The sequence below is a fragment of the Papaver somniferum genome, chromosome 2, assembly GCF_003573695.1.
Source record: "Papaver somniferum cultivar HN1 chromosome 2, ASM357369v1, whole genome shotgun sequence".
NCBI lineage: Eukaryota > Viridiplantae > Streptophyta > Magnoliopsida > Ranunculales > Papaveraceae > Papaver > Papaver somniferum.
Genome location: NC_039359.1, coordinates 102823345 through 102844072, shown reverse-complemented (window position 1 = coordinate 102844072; position 20728 = coordinate 102823345). Strand labels below are relative to the sequence as shown.

Below are 20728 nucleotides of genomic sequence, written 5' to 3'. Positions count from 1 at the left end.
AGAATCCCCAAAAAATCTTTAAGTCGTTAACCTATAATAATGGTTTAGAAAAAACCTAGGTTAAAGGAGAATCGACTCTAGTCGCAAGTAGTATCACACAGGAGGTTTGAGGATTAGGTTTCCCACTTGCTAGAGTTCTCCCTGATATAGTCTTCAAATCAGGTTTTGCAATCAGTGCTACCTTGGTAACAAAGAATTCAATATTCATCGTTGGATGAAAACCTGATTAGAGTCAAGCTAATATATTTCAACCCTTAGATAGAACTTAGCTTGTTATACACAAATGAAATGTGACTTCATTTAGATATGGGTAACCGTACCTAAACGTGTACACATGGTTGGATCAACAATAGTTAAACGAAGTTATCCATATGAACACTTTCATATCAACCTTGTTCATCTTAATCACAACTAGTTCAAATGACTCAAATGAAACTAGTTCTAGAGTTGTTCAATTGTTTATATTCTCATAGAAGTATACAAGACACAATTAAAGCAAAATCGATTTTGATTCACTCGAATCAATTCATGAACATTATAGCCACGGATTGCAAAAGATTGTGTTCCTTATTATATAAATGTATTTTACATGAACAAACCGATTTTAGAACTTAACCCACTCAAGTATGCAAACGGGTACACATACTTAAGTAGCCGGACTTGGTCTGGATTCACCAATATGCGAACGGTACACATACTGTCGTACACAACCAAACTCAATCGAATTCCCGAAATTGAACTTTTAAGCCGGTACGCATACGAGTATGCATACTAAGTTCCCGGACTTCAACTATCAAACCAGTACGCATACTATGGTTCCCGTACTTGGAATAACTTGCAACAGTTAGCATACAAGTATGCATTTTGTTCTATATCCAATCAATGGTTAATTTTTCTAAACTCCATGTTAATGATTGAAACATTCTTGGAAGACGGGAATAGCTGTCTCACACAAACTATTAGTTTCAAAGAAATTTTCAAGTGATCAATAGATCAATACGAAATATTCCGAGTCTACATCAAATGACTGTCTCACACAAATCATGCAAGATGTTACCAAGCGATTTTCACATGATCATATTTTGACTTTCATCAAGAATAAAGATGAACTTGGTTAAAGCGAAAGCTTACCAACACATATTTCGAGAGATATGTAAGCGAGTTAAACTCAAATCGAAATGCCAAATGTGTATAATATAAAGTTTATACATTTATACGACTTTTGTCTCAATAGGAAATAGAATAAAAATAGACTTCTGAGTGATAGATGAGTTCAAGTTTCCACATACCTTTTGTTGATGAAGTTCCACAAGCTCCCCTTAGTAATTCTTCGTCTTCAATCGATGAATGTCGTGAAGTCTAAAGCTCAACTACACATTTTATCCTAATCCGAGACATAGCTATAAGTAGACTAGAAATCAAGACTTATAGTTTTGGCAACTAAACTTGACAAACAAGCTTGAGATAGCAACGATTGCGAGTTCAACCGAGTATTGCTCTAACATCATCAAATGAATATTCTTCATGGTTAATCCTCTTTTTCCTTCTAATTTTTGGAGGAAACCTTTTTTGATGTGAAAAAGTATCATATAACTTATTGTCGTAAAAATAAGAGACTAAGTTTGAATCCTTACCAGAAGAAGTTTGTATGGAGGATTTTGACAGCCTGTTGATAAGATCCTTGTGTCTTTCAATTATCAGATTAATGTTGTCCTTCGCATCTCCATTATTATTTCCGCCTACTGGTATCTTTCTTACATATTGACCATCAAACTTCACTTTAGGTTGAGAAGGACCTTTCTGAAATATCCTTGACTGATTTGTATTAATACTACAATTAGATCGAACGTTCGATGAGCATATTGAACTGACTTTCCTGGAAGAATTCACAGGGTGAGTACTAAAACCAATCGGTTTAGACATCTGAATATCAGTTACACCTTTGAGTATTAAATCTAAGGTATGCTGAAGTCGAACAAAGTAATCGTCATTCAGCTTAAATTTGCTCTTCCATTGAACATGTCCTTTTGAATCACAAAAAATACATGCTTTCTGATAACCAGAGTGATTAGAGAGTGTAGCATTAGTAACATCATTAGAAGATTTCTTCCTTCCATGAGATGTGGTAATTCCTTGATCAGTGGAAGAACCAAGCACCTCTTTAGTGATAGAAAAGGTTTGCATTTTAGCTTCAGAAGTTGTTTTCATTAGAGAAACATGATTAGAGCTAGTCACGTTTTCTAGTATGACAGCGGAGTCAGAAGCAATTGGTATGGCGGAATCCTCATAACAACCTTTATCTTGAATAGAGAGATTACTTAATAGTCGTTCTATTTTACGTGCATCTTCTTTGAGTTTAGCCTCGAGTAAGGTTCGGGAAGAACAGACTACATCAATTTCCTCACGAAGAACCGTTAATTGAGAATCACAATATTTTACCATACCAACTATTATATTGACTATTGTTTCAGCCTATTGATATCAACTATCTGGATTCTAACAAGTTTTAAAATCGCTGCACTCTCTTGCGAAGCTTCCCTTTCTACTGCAGAGTCAAACTCATCAGTAAGATAATCAGGGTAACCCATATCAATACTTGTCTGTTTCGTGTAAACAGCATGTTCATCTATGTGCGATATCGACGAGTCTTTATCTTTCATATATTTCATAGAAACGGAACTTTTATCTCTGGTGGTGCGTTTATCAGAGATAGCACAATTTTCCATAGAGTTAGACTGCTACAAACACAGATTTATGAGGTCTTAAACGTGTTTGCTGGCTCTGATACCAATTGAAAAAGCGGGGGTCTAACAACCACACCCAATATTTCGTTTAAGAAATCTGTATAGACGAACTCCAATATACTTCCAAGAGAATTAACTAGACAGTCAGACTCAATCAAGGAAAATATATCCAAGAGTTATATATCAAGTTCTCAAATCAATCTGCAATTGAACAAATAGAAATTTGTGAGCCGGATCAATGTGAGAAATAACTTGGATGGTACCAAAGACAAATATCCAAGCGTCAATCAATTTCAGTCAACAACCAAAGGTTGGATTTACCAATTGATTGAACTACGCACAACCTGTGATATTTCAATTACATAGAAAATATAATGCGGAAAAGAAATAACACAGAAACCAGAAGTTTTGTTAACGAGGAAACCGCAAATGCAGAAAAACCCCGGGACCTAGTCTAGATTTGAACACCATACTGTCTTAATCCACTACAAACTCTATTCTACTATATGTTAACTTCAGACTAGAATGTAGTTGAACCCTATCCAATCTCACACTGATTAAGGTACAATCGCGTTCCTTACCTATCTGAATCTCAATAGGACTCTACGCACTTGATTCCCTTAGATGATCTCACCCACAACTAAGAGTTGCTACGACCCAAAGTCGAAGACTTGATAAATAAATCTGTCTCCTACAGAAATACCTACGAAGTTTTGTTCCGTCTTTTGATAGATTAAGGTGAACAAGAGCTAATTGATAATCCGGTCTTATATTCTCGAAGAACAGCCTTGAAATATCAATCACCTCACAATAACTTAACTATATGGTAGTAGAACAAGTTATTGTGGAATCACAAAGAATGATACGAAGAGCTTTAGGATTAATTTTTATATCTTGCCTATCGGAGATAAATCTCAAGCAAATCTTAGAGAAGATAGTACTCAATACGATAGAACAAAGTAAGATCAGAACATGCAACTATAGAGAAAATAGTTGGGTCTGGCTTCGGAATCCTAATGAAGTATTTAAGTCGTTAACATATAATGGTTTTAGGAAAAACCTAGGTTAAAGGAGAATTGACTCTAGTCGTAACTAGTATAACACATGAGGTGTGGGGATTAGGTTTCCCAGTTGCTAGAGTTCTCCCTTATATAGTCTGCAAATCAGGGTTTGATAACTTTGGAACAAAGCAATCAATATTCACCGTTAGATGAAACCTGATTCAATATTCAAGCTAATATATTCCACCTTTAGATGGTCTTTATCTTGTTACACACAAATGAAATATACCTTCATTTAGATATAGGTAACCGTACATAAACGTGTATATTGAGTTGGCTCAATAACAGTTAACCGAAGTTAGACATATGAACACTTTTCTCTTAAGCTTGTTCATCTTAACACTTCTAGATCAATTGATAATCAATTGAATCTAATTGTGTTACTCATAGAGTTGTTCAATTGTTTATATTCTCATAGAAGTATACAAGACACAATTGAAGTAAAATCGGATTGATTCAAAAGAATCAGTTCATGAACATTTTAGCCACGGTTTGCAAAGATTGCATTCCTTAATTTATAAATGTATTTGTTCATGAGTATGAAATCATACTTAAACCGATTTAAGAACTTGAACCACTTAAGTTTGCAAACGGGTAAACGAACTTAAGTTCCAGACATTTGTCACAAGCCTACAGTTTGCAAACGGGTACGCAAACGTTAGCTCCGGACCGAACTCAGTTGAAACTGTTTGTGAACGGGTAAGCAAACTTGGTTCCCCGACTTCAACAGTTAAATTAGTTTTCGAACGGGTAAGCAAACTTAAGTATCCTGACTTAAACAGTTGAATAAGTTTGCGAACGGGTATGCAAACTTCCGATCCTAAATTCCATCAAAACAGTTCATACACAAAGTACACAAACCGTAATGTATCCAGACATGGGTTTTATCTCTTAACTCCCATTTCAATCATTGAAACATTCTTAGAAGACCACAATAGATGTCTCATACAAACTATTAGCTTATAAGCAATTTTCAAGTGATTGAATGATCAATACGAAACATTCCGAGCCTACATCAAATGGTTGTCTCACACAAATCATGTAAGATGTTACCAGGTGATTTTCACATGATCATCTTTTGACTTTCGTAAAGAATAATGATGAACGTGGTTAAAGCAAAAAGCTTTCGGACACATATTTCGAGAAAGATATAAGCGAGTTAAACTCGGCTCGAAATATCAAATGTGTATAATGTAAAGTCTATATAGCTATACGACTTTTGTCTCAATAGGAGATGGAATTGAATAGAATTATGAGTGATAGATGAGTTCAAGTATGCACATACCTTTTGTTGATGAAGTTCCACAAGCTCCCTTAGTAGTTCTTCGTCTTCAATCGATGAACGTCGTGAAATCTAAAGCTCAACTACACAAGACTTATAGTTTTGACAATTAAACTTGACAAACAAGCTTGAGATAGCAACGCTTGCGAATTCGACCGAGCAGTGCTCTAACAAAATTCATATTCAGATTACTTTACAACATTTGTCTTCGCTATCAGTACTTTACTAGAGTCGTTTTACGTAGCTTGACCTCATTTATTTGCACTTTACTTACGCAAGATCACGACAAAACAAGTTGTTTTCCGGCTTCTCTGCTCGAGGAACACATAATGAAAAGTCACCCAAAAATCACAATTAAAACCCTTAGAAATAATCTAGTTAAGATTTCCGACAAAAAAAAACTACCAATTACTTGTTACAATTCAATTCATTGAAGAAAAAAGTGTTTTCTGAAATACTTATTTATATGTCCAAAATAGTATAAATGCTCGTACATTCGTAAGCGTGTCTATCCCGGATATTAACTTGGAGTAACCTTGAAAAATCAAAAGTCACCACACCCATCTCGTGTACCGAAGCTAGTTAGTACCAGCTTTATAATTTTGATTCGTTTTAGTTCCTCTCATCTTTATAAAGTTATCTTGAGCTATGGTGTGCGGACCAGCTAAATGATAGTTACATCAGCATTCGAAAAAAATCCCTTTAAAAGAATAGCTATAGTGATCGGAAAACAAATCTTTTAACAACGGAATTCGTCGAACTATAAGAATGTAAGAACTATACCATCAACCAATTTTTACAAGGAATATGATATAATATTTTCTTAGTTAGTCAAAAATAAAAAATTTACTATCAAATTTTTCATTTGTTTCCTTATTTTTTTTACATATTTTTCTACTAGTCGATTCATTAAGATAACAATAACATTTTGAAAAACATATCAAAACAAAAAGTTAACCACCCGGTGCGTAGCATGGTCAATTCCGAGTTTCTCATAGATATCCACTTCTAAATCTTTCTATAATGTACAAAATCAAAATCTTTAGTTAAGACAGCATTTTTAGCCTATTATATTGGGCATCTAGTAATCAACAACTAACATATTCACTGAAATCTACTAATTAAGTACGGTATTTAAATAATAATTTGATGGTGTAATATTGTCTCTCTTAATTTGGAGTTTGTTCAGGTGTAATACATAAAGATCGTCCAATATAGATCTTCATTCCACCTAAAATAGTGGTACGTATTACTCACATCTTTTTTATTCAAACCTCCTTGTTACATATATATATATATATATATATATATAAATTAATATGAAGTAGTTATAAAATAATCACCAGTATCTTCGGAAAAAACATCAAAACACAAGAAAAAACGGGAAAAAAGTATGAAAAATTAATACCACCTAAAGATAATTGAGAATTCAAAAGACTCATCCTTTGACCGTAGGCTCAAAATATTGACGCTAAGATCAACTATAGCGTAGCAGGGTATTGTATTAATTATCAGCAGTTGTATAATTACTGTTTCACACCTTTCCTGCAAATGTTTTAATATTGGCAAAAATATAACATAATATTGTCATAATGAATCAAACCCTAATGCACATTATCCATGTATTTTTAGTATTGTTTACGATGCCCTTAGAAATCAGTTAGGTAGGTAGAGGTAATATATTTTTTATAGTACCAGAATCATCTAGATCTAAGCACAACCTGACTATTGTAGTTATGTGTTCGAAAACCTTTACAATCAGTTGAGATAAATGTATAACTTGTCCAGTTATATGACAGGTATGATTTTAAATTGGCAAGTTTCATTAAATTTTCTTGCTGATTTTTTTGCATAATATTTAAAAGTCTACCTACAATCAACCATATGTTCTCTAGCTTTCAACCGATTGTGGAGAATCAGATATGTAACATACCTGATTTTAATTATGCATTAACATTCTCAACGTGTTAGATCATTGCTTGGTCAAACTCACAAATTTGGGTATGTCAAGTTTATTGTCAATGTTACTTGCACAAAACTATATCTTGATTTATAGTCCACTAAAGTCAACCGTGGACTAGGATTAAAGCATGGTAGTTGAGCATCAGAATTCACCAAATAACCCTTGAAGATTGAAGAACAACGAACACGTCTACATGAATTCGTCAATAAAGGTATATGAAGACTAGTTATCTTATTTACTCATTTTATCTACCATTTTATCTACTAAGAGAATGTCGTATGGATTTAGTATAATTGATGAATTGTTATGAAGAAAGTTCTACTTTAAGCTTATACTTGATTAATATCGAAACACAATTTCAACCAATAGATATTCTTAAGTTTATTGATTTTGAGGTGGATAATAATTTATTGTTCAAGAAACTATGACTGTGAATTTACATAACCCCATAAACCAAGTTGTTCACAAACTAATTTAAGAGTTCGCAATCTATGCATAAAATTGATGTTCTTGAACTCCAATGCGCACAAGAGATCACGAACCTATTTATGGGTTCGTGAACTATGAAATTTCAAGTTGTTATTGCACACTGCAGATTTACTCTTGCACGGACGAACCAACTTAAGGATTTGCGAACTATTCACTTTTGAGTATGTTCCTTGAACTTTTTACGACTTCCATTGTACACGACTAACTTAAGGGTTCACGAACTACGCATCTTTGAATATGTTCTTGGACACTTTTAAAAAAATCGCACACAAACCAATCTAAGGGTTCGCTAACTAGCATAGTTTTTGGTGTTCATGAACTTCAATATTGCTTGACGGTTTACAATCCTACTCGGCTATAATATGATGGAATTATTATTGCGCACGGTTCCAGAACGACAATCATATGTACATGTTCTTCTTTGAAATTCAAGGAAAACCTCCCACATGCTTACATGGTTTCCATTATTTGGAATCAATCTATGTTGAGAAGTAGTTCGTAAATATGGGAACTATTTCACGAACTTTGCTTTGCTTAATCCTTGAAGATCTCTCATAAGCAAACATATTTCCATGACCTTTATTAAATATCTAGCTGAAGAAAATTAGTAGGTTATTTGTTGGAGGAAGAGTAGTTGAAGTCTTCACTGCGACTGAGGCACTCCTAGGCCTGTAAAGGACGTCAGCTGTCGAAATCAAGTGTGTAGCGTCTTGAAAGATCCAAGAGACGTAATGAGTACAATTGAAGCTGAATTTCTCAGAGGGTTAATTCTGTCTCAACTACATTCCAGTCCGAAGTCTGATAGTAAGCTAGTATCTGTAACGGTTTAACACGCTGCGGTATTCAAGCTAGACTAGGTCCTGGGGATTTTCTGCTACTTTACAGTTTTCCTCGTTAATAAAAATTATGGCGTTTTATGTTATTTCATTTCCGCATTACATTGTTTATTTGTATAATTGAAATATCACAAGTAGTATGTTAATCAACCTAGATAGTCTTAGCTCAATTGTAACGAACCTAGTTTTGTAATTCGTCTTTTGAAAAATATATTATAATACTTGTTCTTATTGGTATTCGGTTCTTGTACAATTATTATACATACTAGGTTGATCTTAATATAAATTCAGGAATAAGGATCTTATTCTAGAGATCTATACCTGTTGATTGTACAAGGAATTGTCCATACAGCTTCGTGAACGAAGAAGTTGGTGATGTAATACTAGGTACCATATCCTTTTCACAATATTTTCACTATAAAGTTATAGCCAAGGTGCATGGATTCTTACCGTCTAGCCATTGGTACCCCATATCTTCACGGAGAATTCAATTTTACCGAGTCCATGTAGGAAAAGCAGGGTGATCTTTACGCCATTCAAAGCTAATCACATTTCCTTTTGTAATCTTATACCAAACTAACATTTTTTACGATAATAAAACTAAACGGTCTTTTACGGCGAGGGATAAAAAGTTCAAGTATCAGATTGATGAATTGTTCGTGCTTGCACCGTATTTAAGTATAAGTAAGTAAGTTTACAGAGTTATTACTGGCTTAGTTGAAAGTGGTTGGACTATGTAATAAAGACTTCCACATCTTGCATTCCTTATGGATACTCGATCTCCTCGTATTCTTTTATGAAAACCCTTATAATATTTCTATGGATAGTTTTCGTATATACATTCGGAGATTCAATTAAATCTATAAGTATATTCATCTTGATAGATGATGTGTTATTCTGAAAGGGAATATGATTGGTTCAAAGTAATACTGAGATGCTATAATTTTAAATCCGTAAATGCTAAACATCCCGAGAAGATTATCCCGAGTTTTATCCCTGGTCTCACAAATTCGTGGGACCCGCCACCCATAGAAAATGACCCCTGCAAATCATGTGGGGCCCCGGCGGGGCCCATGATTTTGTGAGACCCAGGATAAAATTCAGAATTTTCTGTTCGAAACGTCTAGCATTACTCTTTTAAATGTGTAACCTTTTCCGGTAGTTCTGGAATCTAGATAGAGCAAAAAAGGAGGGAAGGAGGGGAAAAAGATGATGAGCAAAATTAAATTCGGTACGTAGAACTTTAATTTATAATTTATGGATCTAAGTTGATTAAAAAATTTATTAAAAAATGTCTATCCAAAATCATATCATGTCAAATACACATTACTCAAATAGGTTTGGTGAGTATGGATTACCATTTAAACAAGGTGGATTTTTCTCTTACCTCGCCGGCATTCGTTGTAGACTACACACAAACTTTGAAAGGAAACTAAATCAAATTGCATCCATCATTATTCAAACATTTGCTTATAGCTTTACTTTACATGAACAAAACATAAAATACTTCAAAGGATATGCTTTATGTATATCAAGTAAACAAAGAAAAGAAAAAGAAAAAGAAAAAACTTCCAAGGAACATTAGGAAAGTTATGTATAGTGTGTGTCATTTAGAAGCACGAATGGACTGAGCAAAGGAATCAATCCTTCTCCTTATCTCTTCAGGATTTGCACCAACAACCTTATCCACTACTTGACCGCCTCCTTGTTTCATCACCAAAAACGTTGGCATTGCCTTCAGTTCCATTTTTGTTGCTACCTCCTGTATATCCACTCATGGCAATCATATTAATCTCAATTATCATATGGAAAAGGAAAAAGAAATTCTTTAACTCTTGCTTGAATCATATCATGTGGACACTTGTAAAATATTTTACCCCATGTAGTATGTTCTAATTAAGAATCTAAAGTAGTACCCAATAATTACCTTGACATCATCCACATCCACCACAAGAAACAAGACATCTTCGTAAATCATAGCCAATTCTTCAAAAACAGGGTTCATTGCAACAGATGGCATGCACCAAGCAGCAGTAAAATGTATCGCTACCTGTAATTTAAAAATGTAATGTTTATCATCAATTGAATAAACAAGTCAACAACGACAAATAAAAAAGATACAGGATGAACATGGTGCACAAATCCAAAATCGGCATACTATTCTAATTCTAATCACAATTGAACCATGTCCTAGTTTTCGTGATGCATATGACCGCGCCTGCTGCTCACTTAATTTTATGCTAAAACTCGACATACTCACCACCAAACACAGATATGTGATCAGACTAAACATAAAAGAAAAGGAAAGAGTGGAAGTGGTTAGCCCAAGCTTATCCTCAAAAAAAGAAAAAAACAACTCAGTTTTCATTCAGTCTTGGATGGTTAAACTTAACCTCCAGAGAAAACATAAGGTATATGACTCGATGATTAAATGAAACTGAGAGGTGACGAAAAGATAACTTACAGGGCAGCCTTCACTGCTAGCTTGAGTCATGAAGTAGTTCCATGATTCTTCTGACAGCACCCTCATAACCCTGGATTGCACCAACTGTTCTTGCCCCTCTACAGCTTCCATCTCTCTATCTCTATCTCGATCTAACTCCTTTCCTTTCTCTTTCTCTTTCGGTTAATATCCTTCCTCTGCAAGTGGTAAACTTAAAATTTGGATTGATTAGTTCTTTATATAGATATATGGATGGGTTTTGTCTGTTTTACTAGATAGATGGATAGAGAAGGAACGGGGTATACAAAACTACAAAAGCGACGTGTATATATGCAATCTGTGGGTACTCTAGGTTCTCTTTTATGTGGATGAAACCAAGTTAGGTGGATTGCACTTGCCATTTATAGACCCCACTTGTGCTCTAGCTTTTCTACACATGTAACTGCAAAGCAACTGGGAGAGGAGCAATGGAAAATGCAAGATTGCTTATAGGAGGTGTCATTGCTTGTGTACCGACATCAACAGAAGATAAAATATCACTTGCATGTATTTTATTAGACTCCCAGGCAAAACGGTATCCCATTAGCAGCCTTGCGGAAAATGCATCTGTAATTTGTATCACAATGGTTCTCAAGAGGCTGCCAAGGCCACTCATGGTTTAGCTGCATGTTTTTGTATCCAGTATTCTGCTCTTTTCTTTTCAAATTGACCTTTTTCAAGACCTTAACTGCTCAACCGGTCCTGTATGAAGTAGAGCAAATCTTTCAAGATAGGAGAGCCTTCAGTCAGATGGGTTCTTTCAGGTTGAGCTTGAATGCAAGCTCTTGCCAACAGATAGGTTTGGCATGGTTAAGAATCTAGACGAATACTATGTCTTGGTTAAAACCAAGTACGTGGGATGTTGAAGTTTTATTGACAGAGACTAGCAAATTAATCCAAATTCATATCCAACTAATTGAACGCTAACCACAGAGTTAGACTTACTAATACAAACAACTACTTTAATCAACTTGTCAGGTCGAAAACTGCCGATTCCATACTTATGTACAATCACAATTTGGAGTCATTACATAAATTTTGGCATATAATGAAGATGTTTATCTCTTATGCAACCAGTAATTTAAGAGCTTATCTAAAACTTTGTGATCATTGATGGACACAGCAACTAGACAAATTGCGTGATGACCCAGTTCGGATAAGTCTTGAACCCATTCTTTGGATTTATAAGAGAAGTACCTAATCTTCTTTTGTATTCTTTTCTTTTCAAATCTTGTCTTAGAGTTTAGATATTTCTATCTACTTAAGAAATAATAGTGTCAGGTCCACTAATCAAAAATGCTTGAATATCTTATGTTAAGACTCATTACATTTAAATCCGTGGTTTCATTTAAACAAAATTTCGCCACAGCAAAAGGAAAAACAAAAAAGACTATTAGGCAAAACAGATTAGCTTAGCCGAGTGGCAGACACCAAATCCAAAAAAGGTGAATTAACTAGTGAATTAGATAGGTATTGTTTCACTTAGCTTTTGAAAGCGATCACATATCTTACACGTAAAACAAAGGTTCCTTCTTCTTCTTCTTTTTTATATGAGCAAAACATAAAGAAACTATAAAGTGTTGATTATGGTAGTGGACACTGGATAGGAGGTGTAGCTGGGGCACAGTGGTCCTTGCTACAATCCTATCTTTGGTCAGACATCAAAATATGATTGATAGAGGTATGAGGCTTAGATGAGAAGTTAATGCTTGGACCAATACAATGGATGTGTATAATTAACTCTTACCTGGTTTACTCCTTCAGTTATAGAACGGTCTCTGCACACCTTAGTACCAGTCTAACACAGCAACAGGTTATCTTTTTCTCGGCATTTCTTAGAATCTAGGTTGTTTTAGGAGAAAAGACTGTCCAAAAGTCTTACAGATAATCGAAGTTTATATACAGAACAAAAAGGAACAACTTCTATTGATTTGTCACCCACACTAAATTTCAAAGCCAGATTTGTATGTTTGAACCCTTAATTTCAAGTTTCATTTGGAAAAAAAACGCAACAAGCCAAATAACAATGCCAAAGCAACACTCAGAGTTTAACACACCTCATGCAGCTGCTAATTTGTAGTTCATTTTTGTTCCTCACAGAATGCACAACAGTAACTTTCAGATGCTGCAGCAATTTTACCAAACTCACCGTATTTTACTACGTCGCATGAAATATCATTGGATCTAATTTCATCACTCACCCGTATTCACACATTTTCATTTATTTTTGTGATCAGTTACATATTTTCAATTCAACAAGACCAAATACATGGGCGAAAATATAAAGCCACTATAGAGATTACAGATAAAAATTTGCTACGTTATGTTACCACCAAAATGATAAATTTTGGGTACAAGTCTCAGGCCGAAGTCCTGAGCAGTAAGTAGAGAGACACTGCCAGGCAATAAAATCAAGTACAGTTGGGAATCTCTACTAAAATTACAAACTAACCACTCCATAAATAACAAAAAAGTTACATATCATTCAATATCAACCTCATCTGATGCAATCATTGTTTGTTTTCCTGGATTAATACATTAAAATCAACAGGTTACACCCCTCACAAGTTTGTGAGGAATTAGTAAATAATAGCACAAGATCTATCAGCATTGTGGTCTTGAATTAGCCATAACTCAACCTAGAAGACTCTGAGCCAGTGCGCATATTAGTCTGCCTTCTGGGAATGCCAATCTCACACGCATTCACTCTGGCTGCAAACCTTAGTGAGCAGAGTGACTCAGGTACTGATGTTGGGTCTGGAGAGATGTTCACGAACATCAACGTCTTTGAATCTCCCCCAAGACAAGGCTGGTAAGAAACCAATAAAATTAGAGGAAGAAATAATCATCCAACTTTTGGTCGCATTAGGCAACAACTGAAAATTTCATCTCTTCCACAATAAGTAAGAACAGGTATCCATCCCAACTCAAGGCAACAGAGTAATTGTAACAAGATTGTTTTGAATGTTTACCTGGAGAAGGTACGTTAACTTAGAATTTCTGAAAGGCACATGATCCTCCTTCTTTGCAAGGGCAAAAATGACATCACTCAAAGAGGATAAACTTTTATTGATGGCCTATTTATTAAGATTTCAAAAATTAGTCTCAATTTAGTGGAAACCTGTGATGAGATTAAGCTAAAAAAGATTGTCTCATGATAAAAGCACCTGGGTTTCTCTTAAACGGTCCCCAGTTGAACCACTCTTGGAGAGCCTTTCACTACCGGCTAAATCTATGAGATTTAATATGCCTTGCACTTGTTGCTCGGTGCTCTGGAAAATAAAGACAGATCAATGGATAAATGAATGACTACATTATCTTTAAAGTCAACAGGTTGCACCCCTCACAAGTTTTAGGAATTAGTAAATAATGAGGATGCATTTCCTAAATGAAACATAAATCATAATCAGCAGAATACTTACTTCGTTAACTCCAGATATTCGTAAGGTAAAGACAAAATGACTTCTAGAGGATTGTTCATTCATCAGTGTCTTGCTTACAGATCTGAAAGGAACAACAAAAACATTTTGAAAGCATGCATCATTAGATTTAGTGATTTACGAAATTAATTCTCCACAAATTTACAGCATTACAGTGTAAACTTCAATAAAGAACTGAAGACCACGATTGTTGTCACACACGTTGCAATGATTCTAGTTTAGCGAAGACATAATTTATTACCAAGGAATATACCTGCTTTGTGCAGCTTGATGCAGAAGGGAGGAAACCTCTTTAAAGCTAGAAACATCGACAATAGTAAGGTCAGAAACATGTGTATTCCCATTTGCGTCATGTTTTATCGTGTACTGTTTCCCTGTAGCGGAGCTCTCGGGGCATACTGTACGATTTGGTGCTAACAAATCACGAATTGTTTCATTGTATATTTCAAGCATCGACGCCTTCAAAACAAAACAACAAAATAACATCTTAGACACCAGCATTTCCAAATCCAAATAAAGCAATACAAAAACAAACACAAGAAGGATCTGAATGATTCACAGAAGAATCCGAAGAAGCTTAAAGAATTAATGAATAAATGGAAATAGAGGAATGATTAAAACCTGCATCTTATATTTCCATCCCTGAGCCTTAAGTGACTGGCTACATTGAAATATCTGCTCCAGTGAACGAGGTATCAATCCTTTCTGTTCTGGTGCTTCTGGCCTGCCCATCATGGTATAAGTTTTCCCAGATCCAGTCTGGCCATATGCGAAAATACAAACCTACAAAACCAAGTTGTTCAATTTTTTGAGCATACTTGACACAGAGGGGCCACATTTTAGAACAGAAACCCAAGACCTTTAAGAGGCCTATCATTACAAAAGTATAATGATCCTGAGGAAAAACACAAAACTACACAGTAGCAGTCACTCGAGCATGAATAAGACAACATCATAATATTAACACATCCAACTCGACATTTCAAAAGCTTGAGTTATGAAATCCAGGGACATCTAAATGAAATAACATTCAAACCACAGCAGTTATATCCTCTCGAGGTTTCTTTTGTGGTTTGTAATTAATATAAACGAAGGAAGAAATGGCTAAGACCTCGGATACAAAAGTTCAGTTAAGTTGACACAGTGTGGTTCCATTTCCTATTAAGATTGGAAACCATGATATTAAAGACACCCGTAAATGAATGAACAGGCATGGTGTTCTTATGTTACCAACAAAACACATAAACAAGGAATAAGCGTCACCTTATACCCATCAAGCGCACTCTGAACCAACTGAGAAATCTCTATAAAAACATCCTGTTGGGAAGAGTCATGGCTGAATACTTTGTCAAAGGTAAATGGATGCTTTTGACCTGATGACAACAGAAGATTGTACTACTTAGAATGTTTCAGCTCGAGAAAAATAAGAGGATAGATGCTTGGAAATATGCATGCTGGTAAAATTCTTGATGCGTATAGCGGATAAGTAAATAACTAAAATGGAAACCACGTCAGACATACCACTTTGTAACAAATCTATGCCGCGACCTTTAGCTTCCGTTGATGTGGGGAAGGAAATCACCGTTGTTTCTGTACCAGCACCGTCATCAGGTAACAAAGGTCGTACTCTACAAAACACGCGAATGTTTCCTTTAAGCTCCTGCAGTTTAATTGCAGACCTATGGTTAGTACAGGGGAATTCAAATTCAACCGGAAATCAAAGTGAAACAAGTAAGCTTTACCAATATTGTATTGTGAAGCTTTTTCCGTAGCTTCTCTGCCTCGATAATTTGAATATCTGCATCAGCTAGCCGTTCTTGTAGGTCGTCCACAAGCTTTTTCTGTGCTTCAAACTCAGACGTTGTCTTCATATTGTTCAAATCAGATACCTACAGGAAAGAATATTTATCTTCAATCTGCCATTGCACAATCAAAAAACACACCCCAATAATGTGTCCACTAATTTTATTATGACTGCGGCAAGCTTACCTGCAACTTTTCATTGGCTGCAGCTAGCTGATGCTGCAATATCTTAATTTGCTCACCTTGAGAAGTACAAGTCTCCTGCAATAGAAGTATTCAGATTCTGGCGAACCTACATAGTCAAGAATTATGGGACTGCATGGATAGTAAATACAATTTCAACAAACCTCGAGGGATTTTGATTTTACGGACAAGTTGTCCAACTGTGCAGATGATTTTCCAGTATATTCTTTGTACTTGACCACTTCATCCGATAAACTTTTAACTTGTGACAGCTGACGGTCACGATCTTCTCTAACTTTTTGAAGTTCTTCTCGTAGACTCCCAACTTCAACAGCCAAGGATTCCCTCTGCTTCACGGCCTCATCTTTAGAAGTCTGTGGACACAAACAATACTCATTGGTTTAGAGAAGGAAAACAGAAACAGCATTGATACGCTGGACACAGAACTAAGCATCAGAAGAAATTCAAAGATCCACAAAGCAATGTCAGTTATGCTAACAATAGAATTATTAGAAGAAAGAATGGCATGCGAGGGAGATAACAATACAGAGAAAACTTGATTTCTAAAATATCTCGCAGTACTTGGTAAAAAGAAGGAAAAAAAACCATACAAAGCACCACAGGAATCATAATCATAAAATGCTTACTCTAAGGGAACCCAATTCATCCTGCAGAACATTGATTCGACCCCTAAAGGTGCTGAGCCTCTCGACAATGACAGCCCTCTCCTGCTCTGCATGTGCAAGGTTGGTCTTGAATGTCTCACAATCCACCTGAAGTCTACTGTTGTATTGCTGCAAGCTAGTATTGTACTCCTGTGAATTTCTGTACGTAGCAGTCAGGGACTCTATCTGAAATGTGGGGCACATTAAAATTCAGATAACAAGCAACATATAACAATAAAGTAGTAAAACCAACTTCAAAATTTGATTATACCCTTTGGGTGGCGTTGCTTAGGTCTTCCTGAGCTTTCTCTAGTTCTCCAGTCAGAGTAGTATGCAACCTCTCTATAGCCAATCTAGCTTCTTTTTCAGTGTTGTGAGAATCTACAGCAGCCTGTACATAAAAAAAACAGATAACTAACTATACGGTGAGAATCTCAACCCTAAATCAGAAAATTCTAATTTTTTCTATACAAACTTAAACAGAAAAAATGAAGATTGTCACTGATCTTACATTCTTCTCAGTTGTAACCCTAGCAAGTTCCGCTTCTAGAGTAGCAACACTCTTTTCCAGAGCAGCAATCGATGATTCCATTTCATCTACCTTCATTCTCATTTGCCTCTCTAAGCAATTATACTCAGTGTCAATTCAGAAATCTCATAGCTAATTGAAAATTAAAAAAAATAAACAAAGGGGAAAAGTGATTAAATTTCACCTGTTTCTGCACATTTCTTCTCTGAGGAATCTAACGCATTCTGATTCATCTCACGCTCAATCACATAACCTTTTTCTAGTTCTTTAAACCATATTATACATTGTCTCAACTTCTTAATATAATCAGTCATCTGTTCGCATTTCCCCTGCAAATTTCATACCAACACAAACAAACAAAAAAACCTAAAATCAAAAATCAATAGAGAGAACATCAAAATCCAAGAAAAACAACAACAAAAAAGTTTCACTGACCTTATAATCGAACTTGCTTTTCCCCTTCATCTTCTCATTCAGCAAAGCCTCGACTTCATCTTTAGTAAATTCAATAGATCCACATTCAGAACCACCACCATTTCTAGCCGTTTCACTAGTCATCGATAGATCTAAAGCAGTAGTATTATTCACAACACCTAACGCTGATCTTGGACGACTCTGATTCTGTCCTACCATCTTCGACGTCGTCGCACCAGCAGCTACTTTTCTTCGCTTATCTACAGGAATATCAAACTGATCTTTCTTCTACAAAAAAAAAAAAAATCAAAAAATTAAAAATCAAAACAAAAATTAAAAACAAAACCCTAAGAATTAACAGAGAGGGTTGAGATCAAAAGAGTAGTAACCTTACATTTGAAGGACTACGAGTGAGATGAGTATTTGATGTTGGTGGTCTGTTTTGGTTCTGATGTCTTGAACCCATTTGAAAATAAAACTTAGAGAGAAAAACAAAGAGATATGAGAGTATTTTAAAATGAAGAGAGAGATGGGGAGGAGTTTTTGGATGTCTGGTTTTTGTGGGCCCGTTGAGTGGAATTCAAGTTATCCTAAGATCTCAACCGTTTACTTTAAAAAAAATCACATCAATTTGATCGAAAAATTAAGATGAAGATCTGAACCCTGAACAGAAAAAAGAAAAATAATGAAATTTAAACTCACCTCTCTCTGGAAATGACTCTAGGTAGAAGAAGTAGGGAGACTGGTATTTTAGTAAAAAATACAAGACTAGGGTTTGCAGAGGAAGGAAGAGAGATTGGTCGGTAAGAGAAAATGAAATTAAAGGGGATTTTGAAATTTTTTGAAAAGGGAATCTGGCGCTACTATAAAAGGAGTTTCGGTGAATATTGGTTCTTTTTCCGGTATTGTCCTTGTGTTTTGAGTTAAATATCCGTTTTGTTTTGTTTTTGAAATTGACCGAAAATGTCGTGCTAACCCCATTCGATTTGAAAATTGAAAATTTGATGAAATCTGTGTGTATACGTGTTGACGTGGATTATACCGTTGGACTCTTTCCTATTTCGATTTTTCGTATTTAATATATATATATTGTACTTAAGTGGACTGGTTTAAAAGATGGATTTGAAATTCGATGGACTTTCGGTCAATATTTACATTTTTTTTTCCTTATGTGTGGGTAATTTCTATGGAGCGGGCAAACTGAATAATTTGTGAAAGGAAATTTCGCTAGGGCAAAAAAGAAATATTATCTCTGTTTCTGGAAAAATGTTACTTTCATTTTCTCAATTTGATCTATTTTTAGGCTAAAATAAAAAAATGAATGTAACACTTTTTTCAGAAACGGAAAGAATACCATTGAAGGAACAATGGATAAATATGCAACCATTCACCCGTAATATTGTTCCTTCAACGGTTTTTGATTGCCTTATAAGAATTGAAGGTGTTGTTAATATGCTCGATTTTTAGTAAGTAAAACTGAAATTATTTAGAAAGACCGTATAATCATTTAAAATGGAGCTCGAAAACTAGCTAACCCTGTTATTTTTGTTATACAAGTATGAGATAACATTTTTGACATCAGTGTTTTTGTCGATGCTACTAATGTTACTGCTTCCAACCAATTTAATAGCCTCAGACCCTTAGACAAAGCTAGGTTATTAACATTACTCCATTAATAGTTTTTCATCCTTTGTAATCCTGTCAAATTAGTAAAAATTGTGTCATCATCAGTTTGATTAGTATTATACCAATATTATATGGTTGAACTTCAACTGATAATTAGACAGAGTCTGAGAAATACTATAAGCTTATAAAGAAAGTGTAGTTTCTTTAGTACTGCAAATCTTGCAGTACATGATAGATTTAAGTTTTTCTCCTGAAAGACTTCGAAACATCTGTCTCTTCATACGCACCAAGCAGTAGTAAAGATTGTACAAAGTTGGTTAATATTCTGACAATTACGGGGGTTTATTCAATAAATACTTTTCTAGATTTGTATAGATTTAAAAAGATTCATGAAAAATAACAATTTTTGGAGAGTTTTACAGAGTTGGAAAAATACTTGCAGAGTTTTGTAGAGTTGGCCTAATTCTTGTAGAGATTTATAGAGTTCTAAAACGTTATGAGAACAAGATTTTTAGAGAATTGTATAACAACCAAGAATGACAAATCTAGATATTTGTAGAATTCTATAAAATTTATCCTATCAAAAACAAGGCTTGAAAACCATTGATTGCAAGTTAAATTGAGCAGCAATCATAATCTATACATTTTAGCCATTAAGGGAAATTGTCATTTCAACAAATAACAAAACCAAAAAAGTTTGATCGTATCATATGTATCATATATATATAATTAAAAAATACTCCCTCCGTCCCACTTCTAAGTGACCTATTTGAAATTTGCACAATTTTTAAGGCAAGCAAGTAAAATATTACTTTTAAGCATTTTTTACAATTATACCCTTATGAATAATAACTATCGAAATTTAGAAATGGTTTACCTCTCAAAATACTCCACGGATGTTCGCAAACTTCATACCATTGAAAAGCATTTTAAAACACCTACGTAACGAATATAAACATGCCTATCAAATTATGCATATTTCGTATATTCTTTATAATTAACTAAAAGGATAATTCCGGAATATCTCATTGTTTAATGATATAGGTCACTTATCATTGGGACAAAATCCAAAATCAAATAGGTCACTTAGGAGTGGGACGGAGGGAGTATATAGAGAGAGAAACGGATCTAGAGTATACGTGCAAGCGCTTGCATCAATTTGAAATAAAAACAAATAAAATCAAAAAAAAATAAAAGATAATAATGAAGTT

At 34.8% G+C, this 20728-nt stretch overlaps 2 protein-coding genes across 3 annotated transcripts; both read right to left on the bottom strand.

Moving 5' to 3' along the window:
• Nucleotides 1–9795: 9795 nt before the first annotated feature.
• On the bottom strand, nt 9796–11157 carry LOC113348623 (thioredoxin-like protein CXXS1). The gene is made up of 3 exons (XM_026592469.1): nt 10840–11157; nt 10303–10425; nt 9796–10137 (listed from the first exon to the last, which is right to left on the bottom strand). The coding sequence occupies exons 1-3, from the start codon at nt 10948–10950 to the stop codon at nt 9982–9984; spliced, it is 390 nt and encodes a 129-aa protein (XP_026448254.1). The 5' UTR covers nt 10951–11157; the 3' UTR covers nt 9796–9981.
• Nucleotides 11158–13156: 1999 nt separating this feature from the next.
• Nucleotides 13157–18668, bottom strand: LOC113348622 (kinesin-like protein KIN-14C). Of its 2 annotated transcripts, none has more exons than XM_026592467.1 (17): nt 18286–18357; nt 17913–18179; nt 17662–17806; nt 17460–17569; nt 17220–17339; nt 16931–17134; nt 16448–16657; nt 16287–16361; nt 16040–16186; nt 15819–15957; nt 15561–15670; nt 14919–15080; nt 14551–14756; nt 14280–14361; nt 14025–14129; nt 13830–13934; nt 13157–13666 (listed from the first exon to the last, which is right to left on the bottom strand). In XM_026592467.1, exons 1-17 carry the CDS (start codon nt 18355–18357, stop codon nt 13481–13483), a joined length of 2445 nt encoding a protein of 814 aa, XP_026448252.1. In that variant the 3' UTR covers nt 13157–13480. The 2 variants fall into 2 exon arrangements, with proteins under 2 accessions (XP_026448252.1, XP_026448253.1); XM_026592468.1 differs by having other exon boundaries at nt 13481–13666; nt 18281–18668.
• Nucleotides 18669–20728: the final 2060 nt, after the last annotated feature.